The sequence below is a fragment of the Henckelia pumila genome, chromosome 3 (genome assembly GCF_033568475.1).
Source record: "Henckelia pumila isolate YLH828 chromosome 3, ASM3356847v2, whole genome shotgun sequence".
In the NCBI taxonomy this organism is placed as follows: Eukaryota; Viridiplantae; Streptophyta; class Magnoliopsida; order Lamiales; family Gesneriaceae; genus Henckelia; species Henckelia pumila.
The window spans coordinates 174,944,844-174,965,971 of record NC_133122.1 but is presented as its reverse complement, the minus strand read 5'-3'; the positions used below and the strand labels follow the sequence as shown (position 1 = coordinate 174,965,971).

Here is a 21,128-nt window from a genome sequence, read left to right as displayed (position 1 = left end):
CATAGGCAAAAGATTCTTTACTATAACTCCCTAGGACCACCAAACTTGAATATTTTAATATTTAATTCTTGTGCTGGATTTATGCTAATCTATGCTTGAAATCTATAGGTTCTATGCTTAACTTGTAAAGTTTTTATGCTTGAATCAGGAGATTTTGTGCTCATTTGCAGTATAAAGAATTATGCGAAAAAATGGTATCAAAGCTTTAGGTTAATTATTCAGACATAATATTATTCGTTAATTCATGTTTTTCTTTGTTGAGGAGAAGATTTTACAAAAAGATGACTTCAAATGAAGGTTTGAATCAAGAGGATTTTATTCATACGAAATCCTATAAACAAGTTAATCTATTCACAATAGATTACTTACAACAGGTTGCGACTAATGCTCTCAAATTTGAAGAGATAAAGAAAAATGATTTCTAACTCTAATTTTTAGAGATTACCCCAGATTCCTCTAAACTCTCCGGAGATCTTAGAGAAATTCAAAAGACGGTACAATATTACAGCAATCAGTTGTATGAAATACCTCGGCAAATTGAAAAAATCCTTAAGAAACAAGAAGAAATTCTTGGAACTCTAAAGGATCTTCAAAATAAAATCCTAAACCTAGAACATACTTCTGGTTCTAGAAAAGGAAATACAGGAGGAAGGTTACCACTCTCATTTGGTACCGAACATTTGTTACATCAGAAAGGTAAAACCAAAATGGTTCAAAAACCTTTAACTAATGATGATTAATCTTATAAAAGCAGTATCAGAGAAAAACACTATCTGATGACTACTTTAGAAAGATTAAATCTCGAGGATCTACAAGATCTTGCGGATTCTTTTGCGAATCTCAAAGTTGTAGATCTAAAAATGAATTCCCCTGAGGGTGAACAACCCATGGGAAATCCCCCAAGATATGTGGTAAAAACAGAAGAACCACATAGTGAGTTCCATGTGGGAGAAAATTCACATCCAGCAGGAACCAGATCAAGAAGGAGTAAAATACCACTACATCAAACTCCTTATGGAAAAACTGTTTTAGACCCGATACATCCTTATGGGGTTATGTTAAACCTTGATGTTTTGGACTTCAAAAACAGAGAAGATCTTATAGATGATTGGACGTCAGCTATGAGAATTGCTGCAGGAACATTAGATCTCAATAAAGAAGGATTCATTAAACTTCTAGAAATGAGTCTAATAGGATCTGTCAAGATCGCATGGGAGATGACTATGCCAGATACGAAGGAATCAATCTTAGCAGGAGAATCCCTCAGCGAGATTGAAGAAAGAATGGTCACCCTATTTAAAGCACAATTCATAGGGGTAGACTATTTCAATAATCAAGATACAGAGAAAAAGAGAAGATATACTCAAGCTCTGTATAGCCTCGAGTTACATGATATCTGTTTAGTTGATGAATACATTATGTTATTCACTAAATACAGATGGAATTTGGGAGTCGAGGAAAATGTAGCTATTCAGCTATTTTTTGCAAAAATGCCAAGTCCCTGGAGAGAAATGCTGATTAAAGAATACGTTCCAGGTAATCTTGATACATTGGCAAGACGCGCGTCCTTTTTGAAAGGAAAATTGGCAGAACGGTGCCTTATGGCAGCATTACAAAAGAACTACAAGAAAATAAGGGGTATAGATAAGCGTACACCTTTGTGTTGTAGAGAAAATGATCTTCCAACGATCATTGGAAACAGAACACGGGGATTTAAAAGGAAGAAATTCAGAAATAATCCCTATAATAAAAGAATGAAGAGTTCTTGGAAACCAAAAACATTTTGGTCCAAACAAAAAGCCAGATCCTATAGATCAGGTAGAATAAGTGGACCTACAAGAACGTTTCCAGCAACAGGCTCATCACAAAGCAGGGGAAGAACACCATCAAGAAGAACTTTCAGAAGAACTCATACAAGGGCAAGTGAAAGTTTCAAGGATTGCAACTGCTGGACATGTGGAGCAAAAGGACATATATCTACAAATTGTCCAGAAAACGAGAAAAAAAAAGAGTCAAACTCTTTGAAGCAACACCAGATATGGATGATGCGGTTTTCTTTCAAGATCTAGTCCAAGTATATCAATTTGAGGATATCCCCTCAGATGAAAGCATAATTTGATTTATAAGGTATCCAGAAGGGAAATGGCGATTCCTATGGAATTAACCAGTAATCAAATTGAGATGCAGTTGATTTCCTTTGAAGAAATTTGAGAGGAATTACAGAAATTAAAAGCAGAAGTAGTAAAGACAATGTCTTGGATTCATATTGGAGCAATCCAGATTATGATCAAAGCTACTTTTAAAGAAGGAATAGATTCACCCATAGATATCGTAGTATGCGATAAAAGAATGGGGAATATACAAGATGCGGTTCTAGGAACTATCTCAGAAAATTTGTGCGCAGAAAAAATTGTGGGAGTTATTTATCCAAGAATAGCCTACAATTTAGCTGATAGAGATTTTAGTCGAGCCTTGACGTTGCATCAAAACTTCAAGGAAAAAAGACTAATGAAGGAAGGTAATAGACCATATTCTATTACATATCAAATTTCATATGCTCTTTCTAATACTCACCATTCTGAATTATTTATTAGAAATGAGTTCATTGAAATTCCAGAGATATTTGGGAAAGTTGCTCACGCAATATACCCGAAAAGAATCGAGTTTCATTTAATTCAGGAAACATATTGATGAGGATTCCTCATCAAGTCAACCCTCCGCCTCTAGGGTAAAAGAGAAAGAGATCAATCTTAGGCCCAACACTGACAAAGACAAATTTAAGTTCGATACTAATCCAGCTATTATTTCTCCATTTCAGGTTTATCAACAGAGGTGGGAGAAATTAAGTACAAGAAGTGAAATTAACCCTAACACTTGCAGGGTTGATGTTGCAGGGATATATCCAAGGGTATGGCTAAAAAACAACGTCAATCCTAAGGATGTAAAGCTTTGGTATGAATTTGGAGCCTTGGCCTCAGTTTATACAACGTCACCAAGCTTTTCGGAGATATCACAGTTACCCAAATGGATTTAGGAAGCAGTCCAAGAAACATGGGCAAATAACGACCATTTGTCCAGAGGAGATGTGCTTGAATTATATTTCTTTAGTGCAGCTCCAGAACTAACAGGTAAAGGATCACACGAACCTTTTCATTTCATCAAGCTAAGGAGACCTGACATGAATAATCAAAGATTCATTAAGGAGCCTATTCCTAAGGAAATACCATTAGTGTCCACTTTTGGAGAAAATGAAATCTCAACCAGAAGGGCATGGGGTATTTGGGTTTGTCTCACCGAGATGGACAAGGTCAAGTTTTCGTTAAAATTTTATCAGAATTCTGTGAACGGATCATTCCTGTTAAACACAATGACAATAAAAACTACGGCTTTTGCGAAAGAACTCTTCGAAAAGAAGAGATTTATGGAACAACAAGCTGCCGGGGAGTAAAGAGACTCGCCGAAAATTTTGTAACATGGCTCATATCGGAAGATGGTCAGAGAACATCTGCCCAGAGTGTCCCAACCAGAAGGAGCCAGAATTTGAAAAAAACTTCAGACCCCGAACGGATCGAAAAGATTTTTCCGAGACAAGCAAAGGTGGACAAAGACCACTAAAGATGCGTTTTCACAGGGGCCTACTTCAAAAGCAAAAGATGCCCCGACAACAATAAAGCAGGCATGTGAGGAGAATAAAGCCAAAAGAAAGTAGCAGACATGTGATTCCTCCACTAGTAAAAGATGTCATCAATAATGACATAAAAAATACAAGACAGCTGCCTCCTCCACTAGTAAAAGATGCCATCAATAATGGCATAAAGAAATAGAAGATATGTAAGATTCCCTGAAGTTTCTCGGTGAAACGAGTGGAACCTCAGCTATAAATATAAGCGTTCAAGGAAGCTGAAGATATCGATCATTCCCTTCAGTTTTTTTACAAATAAATTGTTGTAATATTTCTCTTTCTATTGTATTAAGTTTTCTTTATATATTACAAGAACAAGGCTACTATGAGTAGCTAAACAAGTTGTTTTCTCCTCTTCAAATGAGTTGATTTATGTAATAATATCATGTCTGAATAATTTTTTTAAAGCCTCTTGTTCTTTTATTCTCATATTTTATAATTAAATTTATATACCATACGCCTTAAGGTAGAAAACGAATTAAGGCTGTGCTGGGTATCGTTGAAGAAGCTTGTGCAGAAACCATCTGTTGTGACTGCGTGGTTGGAGTGTGAGGAGAACTTCATAAAACTCGGCAGGTATGACCCGACGACATTTTGGTCAAAGAGGTATTTAAATTTATTTCATCTTACGGAAGCATGTTGGACCCTAATTCGTAGTATATCGGCTGGAAACCTTGCGTAACTGATAGTCTTGCATGGTCGGGACTGGTTCGATAGATTAACAATGTCACGTACAAAGGATTAGTTGCTAAATAATATTTAATTAAAAAATAGAGACCACTAGGGAGTTGAAATAAAGAAAATTATGGTTAGGGAGTTAAAGATAAAGTTTGAAGGGTTGGTAGGGATTTTTAAATCATTTACCCTTATTTTGGTTTATTCAATTTTCTATTAAAAAGATAATCAAAACTATATAAAAAAAGAAAAAAACTGTAATTTTGATTATATATATTTGTTACTTTGTGATTTGAGTCCTCTATGTTTTTAAATTTCAGTTTTAATCTTGCATGTTTCGATTTTTGACAATTTTAGTTTTTTTTCTTAGAAAATGCTTACATGCTACTATGTATGTATGTCAGCTCCACATCAACATCCAATTGGTGTGACGTGGCGGATCATGAGGCCCACTGATTTTACCCAATCATAATCCGCCACGTCATCTGCAGGGTAGTACCCTGCGGGTGGTATGTACTAAACCCAGCGACACATCGAAAAAAAGGACTAAAATTGCAAAAAAAAAATAATAAAAATAACGGATTAAAATTGAAATATGAAAATGTAAAAGACCAAAATCAACATTAAAAAAAAAAAAAACAATTTTCTCAAAAGTATAAAATCAAATTTCTAAAATTAACAAAATCAAATTTCCAAATGAATTTGACTGACTAGATTATTTCAATCGATGTAACCAAAATATTGTTTAATCCAAGCAGGAAGTCCTTTTCGTCGAAGCGACCAACAGAAAAGGGATTCGAGTTTTTTTCCGGAGCACTCGATTGAAAGGTTTCCATATCCCTCTCCTTTGATTTATATTGATAGTAGAGGTGCTAGATAATTGGCTTCAACAATGAAAGTTTTTTTTTTTTTTTTGTTTTTAATGTTTGAAATCTTGAAGCACTGGGAAATTGAAATTAATTTGTGTATTGAAGAACCTACATCTATGGGTTGGTTTTCGGTATACCTACTGAAATTCTGAAATTTTGGTATTAAAAAAATCAAGGGTGATACTGTACAGATATCAAAAAAAAAATTCGGTATATCGAAAAAATGTCAGTTTGTCGCAAAAATTTCGGTTCGATATCCCGATAATTCGGTATTTTGATACGGTATGCCAGCCCGATGTAACATCAGTACAGTGGAAAATGACAATCTTGCTGGAGGAAATAAAATTTGATTTTAGTTTCTGAATTATGCTGTAGTAAATTAGTAGTGATCTTTATGACTGGATGCTTTGATTTTGAGGTGATCATTGATTCCTTTTACTTGTTTCATTAAAAATATCCTTTCTTATGTACAAGTCGATGGAAGAATGAATGCGATGGAGTGGGTGACTTGGCAAGGACTATTATCATGTTATTGTTGATAATTGGGTGTGTGTTGATGTTATAGATTGAACTGAGGTGCATGTGCCGAATACTAAAAGGTAATGAAAAATCAGCTAGTTTTTCAAGCTGTATGTAGTGTTGGGATCCCATAATGGTTCCAGCAAGAACAGATTTATAATTGTTAATGAATTTGAGAGGGGTTCTCATCTAAAACACACCTTTTGTTTTTGGGTTCGACTCTACCTTTATCGATATGGTCCAATGTTCTCTCTCCCATTGAGAATCACGGTTGAGTTCTGACAATGTGAGCTATGTTCGCATTATATTGCTCACATTGTAAAATCGATTAAAAGGTATGCACCCAAATACCGATAAGCGAGGAGAAGCCATAAGGAGTGGATTTTTGTTGCCTTCCTTTTCAACTAACTTGACCATGCAAATCCTAGTGCTTGCCTTTTCATCTATCCTATGCCTTTGGAAGTACTAGTCTGGTTCGAGCTCAATGGGACTTAATCGTAGGAAGCCAAACATTTAGAAGATGATTTTGTTAATTCCAACTCAAAATAATTTGAATATACTATGAATTTCTGTTATTTGCATGTATAGGTTTGATTTTTATGACTCAATTGCCATGATTCTTAAATTTGATTATGTAGAGTTTAAATGATTCACGAATTACAAAGGGAGTCCATGGACATTGATGATCCTAGAAGAAATGAAGTTGGTAATGAAGGTAGTCCATGCAGGCCAAAGGAAAACGGTGTTCACCTCTATCCTGTATCTGTTAATGATTCTGGTGAAGGCCTTCCTTATGCTCCTGAAGATTGGCCTAATCCAGGGGATAAATGGGTTTGGAAGGTCGGGAGAAGAATCAACGTGTCAGGATTCTTTATGGACAGATACTTATATCTTCCCAGCCGTTTTCGCAAGGCTGGTCAGGGAAGAATTTTTGCAAGTAAGCTCTCATTGAAACAGTACGTCCGAAATCATTTCCCTGATGTGGATGTTGATGCTTTTCTTTCTTCATTTAGCTGGAAGATCCCTTCTAAATCATTTAAGAGAGGTTAGCTTATTGCTTCTTGGTATTCTGTGCTTACTTTTTATTGTTAGATATACCGCTTTAAGACGTGTCTAGGTGATTAAATCAACATGATTTTTTCTAATGTTAACTCATCATCACTTCTTAGAGTTGACATGCAATAGTTAATGTTATGTTTCAAGTTTTGCGTCTGCACAAATAAATTTGATACTGCAGTGTTTGGCTACCAAAGTAGCTTTATTTTGTTCTTGACGCTGTTGTGGTAGATTACAATGTCTGATTCAAATACAATAGTTGCTGTGTAAATAAAGATTCAGGTAGTGCCAGTTCTCTTATAGATCAAGTAACATTGGATAGGCATGAGAGTTTTGCAAATCTTCATACAAGCTGGATATGATTCCTCACTCTTCTTATCTTAAACTATAATCCTTAAAAGTTTGGAATATATATACGGGTAAGATGGGGCAACTGAGTTTTATTTTGTTTTCACGTACTTATTTTGAATGCATCATTTGAACAAAATTGCTTCCTTATGTTACATGATATAAATATTTCCTACCATAAATATCCATTTATTTCAAAGTTATTTAGAAAATTTTGGCCATTTTTTTACTGAATTTAACTATGGATGTGTTTGTTACTGGTGTAGATAATAAAGAAATCTTCAGAAATCACAATGAAACTTCAGAACATCCAGTATCTAATTCTCCTATGGGTGGTTGTAAGGCTGGAAACAGATTTTGCACCAGCTTAGATACTGGAGAGGACTCTGTATTAGAAATCATGTTCTGTGATATTTGCTGCAGTGAACCCAGTTTCTGCCGAGATTGTTGTTGTATACTGTGCAGTAGGACTATTAATAAAGCTCTTGGTACCCACAATTACATTAGGTGTGAAGCTACTATCGAAGGATATATTTGTGGACACAATTGCCATATTGACTGCGCTCTCCGTGCTTATATGGCTGGAACAGTCGGAGGAAGCATTGGTTTGGAAGCAGAGTACTATTGCTGCCGCTGTGATTCAAGGACAGATCTAGTTTCACATGTTAGAAAACTTCTACAAACTTGTGAATCAATTGATTCTCGTGATCATATTGAGAAGATCCTAAATGTTGGTATTCGTGTACTACGTGGATCAAAGAAAACAAGTGCCCATCAGTTGTTAAACAGTATTGACAAGGCCATGTTAAAGGTATCTGAAGAGAATGGTAGATGATCGGTTGTTTGTCTTCTTGAAGAAATTTTTCTTTGTTGTTTATAAAGTTTATTAAACCACCAGCATGACCAATCTGATGTTTACGCCAGCTTAAGAACGGAACATATATTGAAGATATTTGGAAGAAGGAAGATGCCTTTGCAGTTGCTGATGGTATCTTTTCTCTCTCCTTTTTCCAACTTTTAGTATCTTTCAATATTATGAAGCCCAGTCTCACACTCTACTGGAAAATATTTCCATTATTAATCTTTTCAATGTAACTCTCAAATTATCTCATGTATTCGTCTTCAACAGGAGCAACTAAATTATTGCTTGTATTACAGTTAAAACGAACGGTTTCATTAACAAGTACATTATATTTTTTCACCCCATATTATGACTTCATCTTCTTTCATTCGTCTAAACTATGTCATTTGCAGTAATAGAGTTTTTCCTGATTTCTTTGTGTCTTTTTAAATCGTATGGCTGTCATCAGATGAAAATGGCATCCCAGAATCAACAGAGGATGAGGAGTCGCAAGATCGTATCATGGATTTGCCTCAACCTTTTTCTTTAACATTTGACCCTCGGGCTGAATCTCTTAAACTCGAGGATGAAATTGATCATGTTTTGAATGCACTGAGGAAGTCTCAGGAGCTTGAGTACATAGTTGCGGAGGAACGGCTTTCCATTCAGAAGAATCACATTATAAATCTCTATCAACAGCTTGACAAAGAGAGGCTTGAGCTTTCTCCGGATGCAGCACGGAAGGACCAAGACTCAGTTTTGGATGCTGTCCTGTGTCGGATTAAACAGATAAAAAGAGAACTATCCATACTCAAAGACATGGAAGAAGTTTCAAAGGGATTTGGAAGAGTTCCTAAACATATTCTCAAGGAACAATTTGATATCGATGTTTAGCACCGAAGGGATGGATGCGTGCAGTACGTACAACCCCAAAATCAACATGTTGTGTATCGAAATTTTATGCCCGAGTGTTTTAATCTGCTCTAAGAAGTAGTTTCCCAAATAGTGTTGTGAACTCAACTGTATCCAAAAGAACTTTTAAAAAAAAAAAAAAAAAAAAGAATCCCCGAAGATAAAAACAATGACAGTGTAGATAAGTTTCCGGGGTAAGTTTGAAGCTTTATTATGTAGTTGGCGAGATTCTAGAGTTTTGAACAAGTTATGTTGCAAATCCCCAATGTATTGGGATGATGATCTAAATTCTAACATCATGGTTCGAATTATTTTCTTGACTTTGCTTTATATTTTTTTCATCAGTTGGTTTTCATGTTTCCGTCTCCTATTCTTTACATCATTATTGTTTTGAAAATAGAGCGGATTTTTTTTTAATTTATCATTTATTAATGAAAATAAATAATGTATTCAATTACTTTGAAATGATGAAGAATGATAACGAAAAATATTTATATGTTAAAAATAACTATTTTATTAATTTATAATCTATTTTTTACTATAAAAAGATGAACTAGGGGCAAAGTTTTTTTTTTATTCTGTATCGTCATAATTGCCCAAATTTTGTTCATTGGATGGTCAACTATAAGGAGTATTTATGAGAACTGCATGAAAATAATGACATTTCAGGAAGCAATTTAATTCGTCCCTCTCCATTCCATAATATATATGGGTTTGATTCTTAGGTGCATTTAGTGTCGTGATTCTATGATTCAGGGCACCTACAATAATGGGTATATTTCTTCCAAACATTTGTGGGCTCATCATGCCACATCATCTATCTAATATCTCACCTTTCAAATATCATACATTCCACAATCAAATATCCTACAAACCAAACATTTGTGGACCCCACTGTTATTTTATTACTATCAATTTATTTTTCAATTAAATAAAATAATTACCAACATTATTTTATTTCTATCAATTTATTTTTCAATTAAATAAAATAATTACCAAAATTATTTTAATAAAATATATAAAAAAATTTAAATTGAATAATACCATATATATAGTACAAAATGTTTGAAAATTATCTTTTATAATTAATTTAATATTAAAATTTTTATTCAACAACAAATGGTAATACAACGATACCAATGCTAGAAAATTTATAAATTAAATTACTTCTTCACTAATCACCACGACACGTTTTCCAAATGTGTTCAACCTAGTCGTGACGAAGTTGATGGTGCACCTGACTATCACGTAACTCCGAATTTCTTCGAAGGTATTCACTAAATTCTAGGGTTGAACCTTGATTCGCTATAAATGTATCTCATTCCTCGTGATCCCAAATCGAGATTGCATGACCCTCGTCTTCAACAATCATGTTGTGCAAGATAATGCATGTATACATGATTTCTTTGCATTTACCCATGAACCAAGATCATCATGCACCTCTTATAATTGCCAAACGAGCTTGGAGCACCCCAAATGCTCGCTCGACATCCTTTCTTGCAGCCTCTTGTCTTTGCTTAAATTTAATTCTTTTTGGATCTTGGGGACAAGAAAAACTCTTCACGAAAGTGGACCATTCCGGGTATATGTCATCTGCTAAGTAGTATCCTTTTGTATATTGTGTACCGTTCACAATAAAATTAACCTCTGGTGAATTTCCTTTCAAAATGTCATTAAAAAGAGGTGACTCGTTAAGAACATTGATGTCATTACGAGACCCAGTGACTCCAAAAAAAAGCATGTCATATCCATAAGTCGTTAGATGCGACTGGCTCAAGAATAATTGTTGGGTAGCCATGGTCGCCTCGTGTGTATTGGGCTCTCCACGTAACCGAACAATTTTTTCATGCCCAATGCATGCAATCAAGGCTTCCTAACATGCCAGAAAATCCGTGTCTTTGCTCATGCATTTGAAGCAAACGAGCGATGTCAGTTGCATTGGGTTTTCTCAAATACGTACCTCCATATATTTGCATCACACATTGGCAGAAATTGGACAAGCATTCAAGGGCAGTTGTTTCACCCATCCGTAAGTACTCGTCCAATTGGTCGGCTGGGCCTCCGTAAGCTAGTTGACGGATAGCAGCTGTGCACTTTTGGAGTGGCGTTAATCCTTTTTCTTCTCGCTGCATCTTCCCTCCATTTGAAATATCCATCGGGATGATTTTCCAAATCATTGACTATGCGCAAAAATAACTCTTTTCTCATACGAAATCGTCGTCGGAACATGTCATCAATATACACTGGCTCAACAACAAAATAATCGTTGAGGAGTTGAGTATGTCCAACGACACGTTCTCTATTAATTGACCTTCTTCTTTGTCTACTCCCATGAGAACTTTCCACCATTTCAGCTAATATACGATGTTGTTGCATTAACGTCAGAAATAATGCTTCACCAGGATCCGGTATTGTATGACGATTTTTTGTGGCTTCGGGAATATTTTCTATGTTGGATTGACTAGGATTTTCAGCCATTTTGAAGCAAGTGAAATGAGATGGGAGGGAGAAAATATGATATGAAAAATTATGAAAAAGAGGAAGGTAAAATGATATATTTATAGATGGAGTTTTACAAAAAAAACAAAAAAAATGACAACGACTAATTTTTCCATTATCATTAAATATTTATACACATTAAATAATAAAATTTAAAATATTAAAAAAAAAGTAAAAAACAATGTAACGTTACATTGATACGCGCGCGTGCCAATTGTGGAAGGCGTGCAACTCACGCTGCACGCCTGCTACCATATAAAAAAAAAGATTTATTTTTTTTTTGTTTCGGGTGGAAATTTCCGAACACTAATGAGGGTCCGCACATTTCCACCTCGGTAGAAATGTCCTCTCTACAAGGGAGGACATTTCTATTTAGGGGACATTTGGAGAAATGTCCTCTCCAAATGTCCCCTATTGTACATGTAGTAACCCAGAACCATTTTAAGATAATAATATGTTAAACAGGATTAAGGGTTAGTAATTGACCAATCCCGGAGTATAATTGGACTTCAGAAGCAAAATTTGGGCTTTTGAATTTTGGGCCGGATCGGAAGCTCCGATCCCAGCCACTTCGGAAGCCGATCGGAAGCACAGAGATCGGAAGCTCCGATCCAGGAACGGAAGTTCCGATCTCCAGCTGCGAGCAATGTTCGATGGCTCAGCCACGAGTTTTGACAAGTGTTGAACGAAGAGCAGATCGGAAGCTCCGATCGTTGGATCGAAAGTTCCGATCGCCATGTGTCACGCATGCATGGATCGGAAGCTCCGATCTAATATCGGTAGTTCCGATCGTGTCCGGGAATTTTGCCTATAAATAGGGGTCTCCGGAGTTCATTTTGAATACGAATTTCGAGTTTCCTTCTTCGATCAGTTATATAGTGTGAGTTATACACTTGAGGACCCTACCGGTAATAGTGAGAGATTCTGGAATAACAAAGAAGTTGTTATAGTCATCCAGAGTCAGCGACATCAAAGGGCTTACTACGGACGAAGGTATGGTCCGGGAATCTATTTAAATTTTGGGAGTATTTATTAGCTTAGTTAAGGCTTATAGAACTTGTGTAGTGATACGATGAACTTTTGAATATAGGCTTGGAACCTAGGATCCTACTTTACTTGAACTAGCCTAGAGGTACGTACACATTGACTGAGATTGCCAGCGAGTATACATGTTTATATGTTGCATTTATTTGGCATTATTATATGGCATGATATATGATTTACCGCTTTTTATATTCATATGTCATGTGCATATACACGTTGAGCCTATACCTTGTTATACCTGATTATAGAGCCGCTCAGCTCTATACTCGATAGTCTGTCACTGAGAGTACCGCGATGGCGGGGACATGTATGTATGACTACTCTGGTGTACTAGACGAGTGTGGTTGCACCCAGAGGATGATCCATGCGGTGGCAGCACTCATGTGGCGCCGGTACTGAGCATGACTTTTTAGATGACCCTTTACCAGTCATCATGTTGCATGCATTATATACATATGTTTACTCATGTCTATGTACTGGGCGTTAGCGCTCACGTCCTAGTTGTTATCTTGGACACCCTATTCCACGGGGCAGGTCGCGGGATGGACGGAGCCGGTAGTTCGAGGCAGGACTAGGGAGCCGGAGCTTTTCAGGGGATTTTATACAGCAGGATTTGTTTAGCTATATACATGTTTTAGACAGTTTACTTTAAACTTTTTGATATGGTTGTATCACTACAGTATCAAGCCCGAACTTGTTTTAATAAGCTGATATGTAAATTATGAGTTTTGTTTCCGCATGTTTTACTCTGTTAAGCATTTTGCTTTATTAAGTTTAATGCATGCTATTAGTTGCCAGTTAGTAGGTGATTCCATGCAGGGTCACTACAGTACATGTTGATTACCTTACAACTACTCTCCTCTCATTCTTTATTCATACCAATGAATTCCAATGGCTAGCTTTGATGTTACTTCGATCAGCTTGTTGAACAAAAGCTAGAGTGACGTGATTATAAAAGTTCTCATTGTTCGATGACAAGGTGGCCAAAGATCAACAAATTTCGATTCAAAAGCAATTCGAAAGCTGATATTTGTTGATGAACGTGTAATTTGCATTCTTTTTAGGCTTGTTTAATTTGTTTTACATTGTGCTAACGTCGAATTCAGAGTTATTATTTTTTTTTTGTCAATTAATGCTACTTCCTTGACGTTGTGGTTTAAGGGAATCAAGATACATGAGATTATTTTCGCAAGTGCAATAGAACAATTCCAAGATGGTTACAATGTGAAGTCCGATTTCAAGGAATTTGCTACTTTGAAAAACGATTTCAAGAATGGCCATGAAATAGGTATGTTTTTAACAAAATTAAATTCAGTACATAAGAAACATATGTAGAATTCCTATTCCTACTTTTACTTTGATTTTTAACCGATATAATTGATATTTTAGTAAAGCATCTCTCCCAAAGATAAGTTCAATTTTTTTTTTCCCTTTTTTTTTTACCAGATATTATTAGTATTTAAAGAAAGAGAAGCAGATACATCGATTTCAAAGGACAGATAAAAGAATCGTATACATAAGAGAAATGATATTGATTAATACTATGTAAGTAAATAATAAAATATTACATTTGAGACTTCTATTTTCATATTCTGACACAAATCTTTATTTCAGACTTGAGATTATTACCTTAACCTGGTGGGACGATCTTGCCTTAAATAAAAGACAATACTTGCATGAAACAGAGTATCCAGAGTTGTCAAAATTAAAGAGGATAAGCTGTGAAAAAGTTAAGCTTAGTAGACATTAATCTATGGCATGTTTGCCGCAAAAAAGTTCTATTTATAAATTGTATTTCAATTGTTTATTATCGGGCAGTTTGTCAAAAAAATTGTATTTATAAATTGGAATATTTCAATTAGCTAACTGTGGGCTTTTATTTTATTAATATGTTCATCTATGTTTTTGAGGATCGCACTTCACTTTGCGCATATTTATTGTTTTTCGTACCAAGAAACAATTCATTTATACGTGCTCTTCACTTTTAATGTAATGGTGGGATTTTTTTTCTTTCTAAATAAATAAAAAGAAAAATATTTTGTGTAAATATATAAAATTATTAAGGAAAACCATTCACATACTTTTTTCACTATCACAATAAAAATAACTAATAAATTAAAAATTTATAGCTATATTTACTTACACTTCTATAAAATTTGTGTTTAATTAAGATAATATATGGATATAGAATATCATCATATATGTTGCTGAGAAAAAAATTACATTATTTAATATACTAATAAAAGCACACTAAATTAAAAAGAAAATAAAGTAAAATATTTATAACTTAAAATTGATTAAGTCGACGGTATTACCTTAATACATTTATTTCTTTTATTCTAATTGGTTAAAAAAAATGAAACACAACAAAACACTGATTTAATTTGATAAATTTTAGAATGAAATTAAAATAATAATTAAAACTATTGAACATTAAATAATACTTAATTTCTTAAATATTCATTTATATTTTTAATTTTTTTTAATTTATGTTAATTTATTTATAATTTTACTTATTATACCTAGAAAAGTGAATAGAATGACAATTTTTATTGTGTATTTTCTATTTTGCCAATGGATTGTATATTTTTTCGATTGATTGGATGAACATTTTTTACACAATGTTTGAAAATCTAAAAAATCATATATAAAGTGAATCTATGTTTGGCAGTAAAAGATCTTTTACACATGGTTGTCTACCTAGTGAAAATAATATTTATGTTCCTAATATAAAACGAAAAGATATATAGTAGCAAGAATATCATGGAGTTGGATTTCTGAAGATTCATTCATTTTGCACATGGTTGTCTACCTAGTGAAAATAGGAAAAAACCACAAAAGAAAAAAGTAATTCAGGAAAGAGAGAACATTTTACTCATGACAAAAAGAAAAAGAAGAGAAGAAACCCAACTGGACTCATGCCACAATCCATATCATTACGCAAATAAAATCAAGCGTGATATATATCAGTTAAATAGAGTTGTCATACTTTGATATGAACATCTCAACTTGAGAATCTCTTGCGCATATTTTAAATTTCACACGCCTACACATTTGCATCATTTAATCTATGTACCAGACAAAATGTATTATTCTTATGTCACACGGCCAAACACTAAAAACATAAAGCTTACTGAATTAGAAAGTAAAAGAATTTACAGGATCTTGAGATGCTTCAACCGCCCGATTTGTGATGGAATTGGCCCAGTCAGTTTGTTGTTATGTAGATCCCTGCCACAAGCAATGCGGATTCAGAATGCAAAGAGGTGAAAATTGGAAAATCCAAAGTAAATGTAACTCTAAATTTCTTGTAATGTCGTGATGTCTTCAGAAGTGCATTATTTAGTTCAGTTTATGATAAGTTAGATCATTTTACATGAGGTCGTTGAAAATGGTTTTGAAGCTACTGTGAAATAACAGGTTCTTGAGCAAACAGTATAGGGACCATAAACTCACAATTCAGTACAACTCACTACAAGAAAAACGGCTAAAGACAACGCTTTTTTCGCGTTGTTAATGTCCCCGAACATCTTCCCTTAATTGAACGACAGCCATGCATGGATCAGATCAGATTCACTGGCTATAATCAATAAAATAAGAGCGGATAGCACACTCGTCAGTGGCAATCAGTAAATAGCAGTGTTTTATTTTGATTTTTGAAACAAGCTGCATCTGGGCATATTAAATCATGCAGACAAATAAAAATAGAGACGGCACAGAATATACTCAAAGAAAAACTTGAAACAAAGGACCAGTGAGACAAGACTACCATCTCTTTCATGATAATAGGTTCCCATACGCTGAATATCTAACTACACATTAATGATTACAAGGTGGATGTAACCCTGAAGGCTGCTAATTAAGCATCACCAAGGATCAGGATCAGTTCCTTGATGAATTCCTATTGGCAGCTATTTTTCCCTCACCTCACCGTGCGTGTATTTTATTAGTCAGAAAAGCTAACACGCTGAAGATATGATACATACCAAAACCGGGGGAAACATCTTTCATGCACATGGTATTGTGCAGAATCTTCTCATCGAATCGCAAGACACTATCCATTGAAACATGCCCACCTTGGGGTTCTAAAAGAAGGCACTCAACTTCAGTACTTATCCCATCTTCAACTCCTAGAGTCGGAGATATATTCTTCATAGCCTGACAAATATTATGACACAAATTTTAGTTTCATCCCAATAAAACAAAATATTATATTTAAAGCATAAGAAAAACTACATATAAATTCCAGTCACATGCAACAGAAAACTTTCGAACGACTGTGCCTTCAAAAACAAGAATAACTCAGCAGACTTGTAATATGAATCGATGTCCTTCAGGCCTTCCAGATTTCCAAAATTTCAGCAATTACCTTACCAAAAACGCTACTCAGCTCATAAGCTAGTAAACCTCGAATAGGCAAAATAAGTTGATAGGCTCAAAAACAAATGGTAATGCACCCCACCCCAATGATATGCCCGAAAAGTGTATCGACACACTTTATTCTTTGAACTATATAGAACGGTATAACATGCAACAATTAACAATGTCGTATTCAACGTAAAGAGAAGGAAAAGAAAAAGAACAAGAAAACATTCCCATTTCCATTTGAATGCAATGGAAATGGTCCTGGTTCAACGTAAAGAGAAGAAAAAGAACAAGAAAACATTCCCATTTCCATTTGAATGCAATGGAAATGGTCCTGGTTCAACGTAAAGAGAAGGAAAAGAAAAAGAACAAGAAAATATTAGTGTTGCAAGCTACTAAGAACTACAAGTAATATCACTTTCGATATATTTAAGTAAATATCCAAAATATCAAACTTATAGTTTTCCAACCATCTGGATCTAGGAAAGAAGTGATCTTAGTGTTGATTCCAGGAATTGGTCCTGGTTGTCGAGTTATCTTTCCTCCAAGCTCCTGGGTATAAACTTGTATCCGTACAAAAATATTATATATTAAACAACCACACGCAATCGCTAAATACATATAAATCAAGAGGAAGTTAATCGAAGTTTAATAAACATGTGCACAAAATGTAGTCCAACAAACAGACAACGACGAGAACTGCACAAGTATAGTTTCTGTAGCAACAATTGCCAAATGACTCCAATACACAAAAAGAAGAAAGCAACAATATACACCATTACAGAGAAATGACATATTTTGAAAGAAATTTGAAGACACAAGAACATGAAGCGATCCAATTCAAAAGACCAAACTAAATTCATGAGCAGCAGAAAAGAGATCCGAAAGCGTAAGGGGTATATTTTGGACTCATGCCAAAGTGAAGCATTCCGGTTTATGGATGTTCTGAGTTTTAGGTAATGGTGCAATAGGACTAAAAGCGGGTATTGGGTGAACTTCTGGTTCACTTCTTTTATCAACCCCATCTTTCATGCCACCTGCATTGCAGATTTCTGGATCAAATTTAAGGACAGGAATGTGCTGATATCAGAGTATGGTCATGGCGATACTTTCTGTTTGTAAAGAACCACAAGAAAGTTTTAGGAAGGACCTAAATGAGTGGCAGTGGCAATACGATCGTGGGCACTTGGAGGGGTGGATGAACCCCCTGTTCCTTTCTTGATCCTCGCCTGAATTGCAAAAACAGAATAAAACATTACCCAGTGCATACCAAAGTTACGGTATTAATATTTGTGCTATTAAAACAAGAAGAAATTGATTTTTAAGAGGCAAAATTAAGTTGGAAATGACTGGTGAAAGCCTTCACCAAACATAAAATCCAAGACACTCAGCATTTTCCATTTGATGGATTACATCATATGGCATGAATTTGACTAAAGCCTATGTCCTAAGTCTAAAATTTAGTAGAAAGTTATACACTGGATGCTTTTATTTTTCTTTTCGTGACAGAGAATTTATTTCTTTTCGCACTCATTACATGATTAGTTTATCCATGTATATTAACAAGTCATACCTTTGCGTTCTCTTCACAGTACTTGATAACATGTGAGATGTTTGGGCAATGGCCATGCAAAAGTGAGTAAGCCCATAACAGAAGTTTACTTGAAGTATTCAATTAAAAGGGTATATGAAAGTCATACCAAGCCGTTCCACGGGATACTCGGAATGTTCGGCGATTGGTTGAATCACTCTGTTGGGTAATATACCGACCAAACTACACAAAATTATGAATAAATTAAGTACGATGTTCACGCGTGAATTGATTGAGGAAATTATCCCAAATATGGAAAAAAAATTGTCTCACCTAATAATTCCATTCTCGAAACCAGTTATTATTCTATCTTCATCAAGCTTAACCCACAAACCAGTGATTAGAAATGGAAATGGAATTAAGTAGATTCCAATAAGATAAACAACTAAAACTGCTTGTTTGAAATGGTACAACTAGTCCACTAGTTTCATGAAAAATGCACTAACCTTCAGTAGGGCATCTACAGAGTTAGGAGAAAGATCTATAAAACGGTCACTGTAAAATTAGAAGACATACCATCAGCATCAAACTCCACCACAAGCATGTAATGCCAACTAAATGGAAAATTAAATTCATCTCGACACCACATAAAGACAATTAACGACTTCTTCCGCATCGTTAATAATTTTTTTTTTTCAGAATAAGATGAAACACCTGCAGTCCTTGAAAAATCCCCACGAGTACAATAGTAGAGTTCCAGTTTGTGTCCCACATACAACATTTCGACCGTTCTAGATATAAAAGGGAACAGAAGCAGCTCTCAGAATAGCAAGTGATATCAATTTTTCAAGTTTCTAACTGAAGACAGCAATTAATATAAAAAATAAACTACTTTTTTATCTAAAAAATGGCCAAGAGCATGGAGTAGAAGCTAGATTGTCAGTTAGATACCAAGGATAGAGCATGATAGGTAATGGATTAAAATTATAGATATATATACCCAAATTGAGTAAAAGACAATAATCTTTATAAAAAATAAAAATACAAATAAAGGAAGTGTGGCCATATGACTTGAACAGAATTTCACTCTTGTTGGAGTGGGACGTGTGCAAATCCCAATAAAATATCGGTACGACAAATGTATCAAATATTGTTTTTAGATTCATTTTTCTACAACGGTAAAAAGACAACTGGAAGCAAGAAAATCAGAAACGAACCAACACAGAATTCTGTCACCTCATGAACCAGAAAATAGTAGATCATACTAGCACATTCATAAAACACACCTGCACCCAACCTTTGTATAACATAAGAAATCAAGTATTATTATTATATATGGACGGATCTCTTTATATGCAATCTGGAAAATTTATTTGTGCACTTTTTCTAGTCGGACCCAACCTTCATAATCAAAACAGAAAGCAGTTCATCCTCAGAGAACTCGAATATTGTTTGAACCTGCAGAGTAGAAATACGAAGAAAGAAATTACTTATCAACTGGGGTAAGTTGGCTAATGATCTAGCCAATATGCATTATAAGATCAAACACAAACAACAGATAAGTTTACCTTGTTGCTTCTTAAATTGCAAACAGATAGCGTGCCATCTCCACTGAGGCAAAGAAAGCAAAAAGAATGAGAAAGTTTTACTCAAATCATTGTCATTAATGGAACAAAAACAGAAGCCCAAGTAAACAAAAATCCATTAAAAAGATATAAATCCTCCCCCACATGTATCTAAGAAGACATATGAAGGGAAAAAAGAGGGGTGTACAAGCTAGGGCTAAAGAGAGGCCAGAAGAATGGAACACGTACGACTTGGCTGCGAGAAACTGTGACAGAAGGCAGGGGTGAGCAATTGCACCGATGGGCATGTGTTGATGTCGCAAAGCCCTAGACCTTATGGCCATCGCCTCGTCTCTGGAGTCGCCAAGTACCAGAGCAAGGTTCCGGACTGCGAATAAGCTCGTCAACTACAAGATGTCCCTCGTCAAGGCCTTCTTCAAACTCTTCAACTACAAGACTTTTGCGACTAAGCGGCAAAAATCGCGAATGATGGAAAAGCAGTAGTTGGAATCGAAAGAGAGCAAAAACGAGAGGGAGAAATCGCGACAAGGGTTTGGGGATTTTGGGTTTATTTTTTCAACGTGAAGGGTTGGGTATATGTATTTTAAGTTTTATTATTATTATTATTATTATTATTATTATTATTATTATTATTATTATTATTATTATTATTTAAAATAAAAAAAAAAAGATTCATACACAACTCTTTTTAAAAAGCGTTGTTGTAAACAGAAAAAAAACGCTCATAGACAACGCTTTTTAAAAAGCGTTGTCTTTGACCTAAAAAAAACGCTCATAGACAACGCTTTTTACAAAAAGCGTTGTTGTTTTTTGTAAAAAGCATTGTCTTTGAAGTGTTGTGTTTGAGCATTTTTGTTTTAGTGAGAAAATATTTTTCACTTAAATTACTAAAAGATAATCATATATATTTAATCCATTTTGTCTATAAAATTTTGAATAGAAGGAAAAAATTTCATTAGAGAAATATTTTTTTTGTCGATACATAATTGCATGAATGTTTGATAAAAAAATTGGTGTAAAAAATTAAGGTAAGATATATTATAAAATTTATTGGAATATCAATTCAAATTAAATATTATAAATTAAAGAATAATGCTAGAGGTACAACTAATATATCGTATAACGATATTTACAACAATTATGTCGTAATATTTTGCTATTATCTCGTGAGATTTTGATATGATATCGTGAGATTTTGCAT

At 34.6% G+C, this 21,128-nt stretch overlaps 3 protein-coding genes across 6 annotated transcripts; 1 reads left to right on the top strand and 2 right to left on the bottom strand.

Moving 5' to 3' along the window:
* The first annotated feature begins 5,057 nt into the window (after positions 1-5,057).
* Positions 5,058-9,198, top strand: LOC140891134 (uncharacterized). Of its 4 annotated transcripts, none has more exons than XM_073299455.1 (6): positions 5,058-5,185; positions 6,384-6,682; positions 6,759-6,790; positions 7,416-7,960; positions 8,074-8,137; positions 8,460-9,198. In XM_073299455.1, exons 2-6 carry the CDS (start codon positions 6,573-6,575, stop codon positions 8,882-8,884), a joined length of 1,176 nt encoding a protein of 391 aa, XP_073155556.1. In that variant the 5' UTR covers positions 5,058-5,185; positions 6,384-6,572; the 3' UTR covers positions 8,885-9,198. The 4 variants fall into 4 exon arrangements, with proteins under 4 accessions (XP_073155556.1, XP_073155555.1, XP_073155553.1 ...); XM_073299453.1 differs by adding an exon at positions 5,701-5,825 and having other exon boundaries at positions 5,104-5,185; positions 6,384-6,790; XM_073299454.1 differs by lacking the exon at positions 6,759-6,790.
* Positions 9,199-10,334: 1,136 nt separating this feature from the next.
* Positions 10,335-11,058, bottom strand: LOC140889999 (uncharacterized). The gene is made up of 2 exons (XM_073297746.1): positions 10,863-11,058; positions 10,335-10,627 (listed from the first exon to the last, which is right to left on the bottom strand). The coding sequence occupies exons 1-2, from the start codon at positions 11,056-11,058 to the stop codon at positions 10,335-10,337; spliced, it is 489 nt and encodes a 162-aa protein (XP_073153847.1).
* A 6,661-nt stretch (positions 11,059-17,719) lies between these two features.
* On the bottom strand, positions 17,720-20,250 carry LOC140889998 (WD repeat-containing protein 55-like). The gene is made up of 9 exons (XM_073297745.1): positions 20,156-20,250; positions 19,910-19,952; positions 19,743-19,799; positions 19,056-19,132; positions 18,848-18,896; positions 18,675-18,721; positions 18,511-18,584; positions 17,920-18,039; positions 17,720-17,847 (listed from the first exon to the last, which is right to left on the bottom strand). The coding sequence occupies exons 1-9, from the start codon at positions 20,248-20,250 to the stop codon at positions 17,720-17,722; spliced, it is 690 nt and encodes a 229-aa protein (XP_073153846.1).
* Positions 20,251-21,128: the final 878 nt, after the last annotated feature.

Coding starts and splice junctions, on each gene's coding strand:
- LOC140891134 (XM_073299452.1), top strand. CDS start 6,391: ATGATTCACGAATTACAAAGGGAGTCCATGGACATTGATGATCCTAGA. Junction 6,791..7,415: donor TTCTAAATCATTTAAGAGAG/GTTAGCTTATTG, acceptor TTACTGGTGTAG/ATAATAAAGAAATCTTCAGA. Junction 8,138..8,459: donor TGCCTTTGCAGTTGCTGATG/GTATCTTTTCTC, acceptor GGCTGTCATCAG/ATGAAAATGGCATCCCAGAA.
- LOC140889999 (XM_073297746.1), bottom strand. CDS start 11,058: ATGGATATTTCAAATGGAGGGAAGATGCAGCGAGAAGAAAAAGGATTA. Junction 10,628..10,862: donor TGTGATGCAAATATATGGAG/GTACGTATTTGA, acceptor TTTTTTTTGGAG/TCACTGGGTCTCGTAATGAC.
- LOC140889998 (XM_073297745.1), bottom strand. CDS start 20,250: ATGGCCATAAGGTCTAGGGCTTTGCGACATCAACACATGCCCATCGGT. Junction 19,800..19,909: donor GCAATTTAAGAAGCAACAAG/GTAAACTTATCT, acceptor TCTACTCTGCAG/GTTCAAACAATATTCGAGTT. Junction 18,722..18,847: donor CTGTAGATGCCCTACTGAAG/GTTAGTGCATTT, acceptor TTGTGGGTTAAG/CTTGATGAAGATAGAATAAT.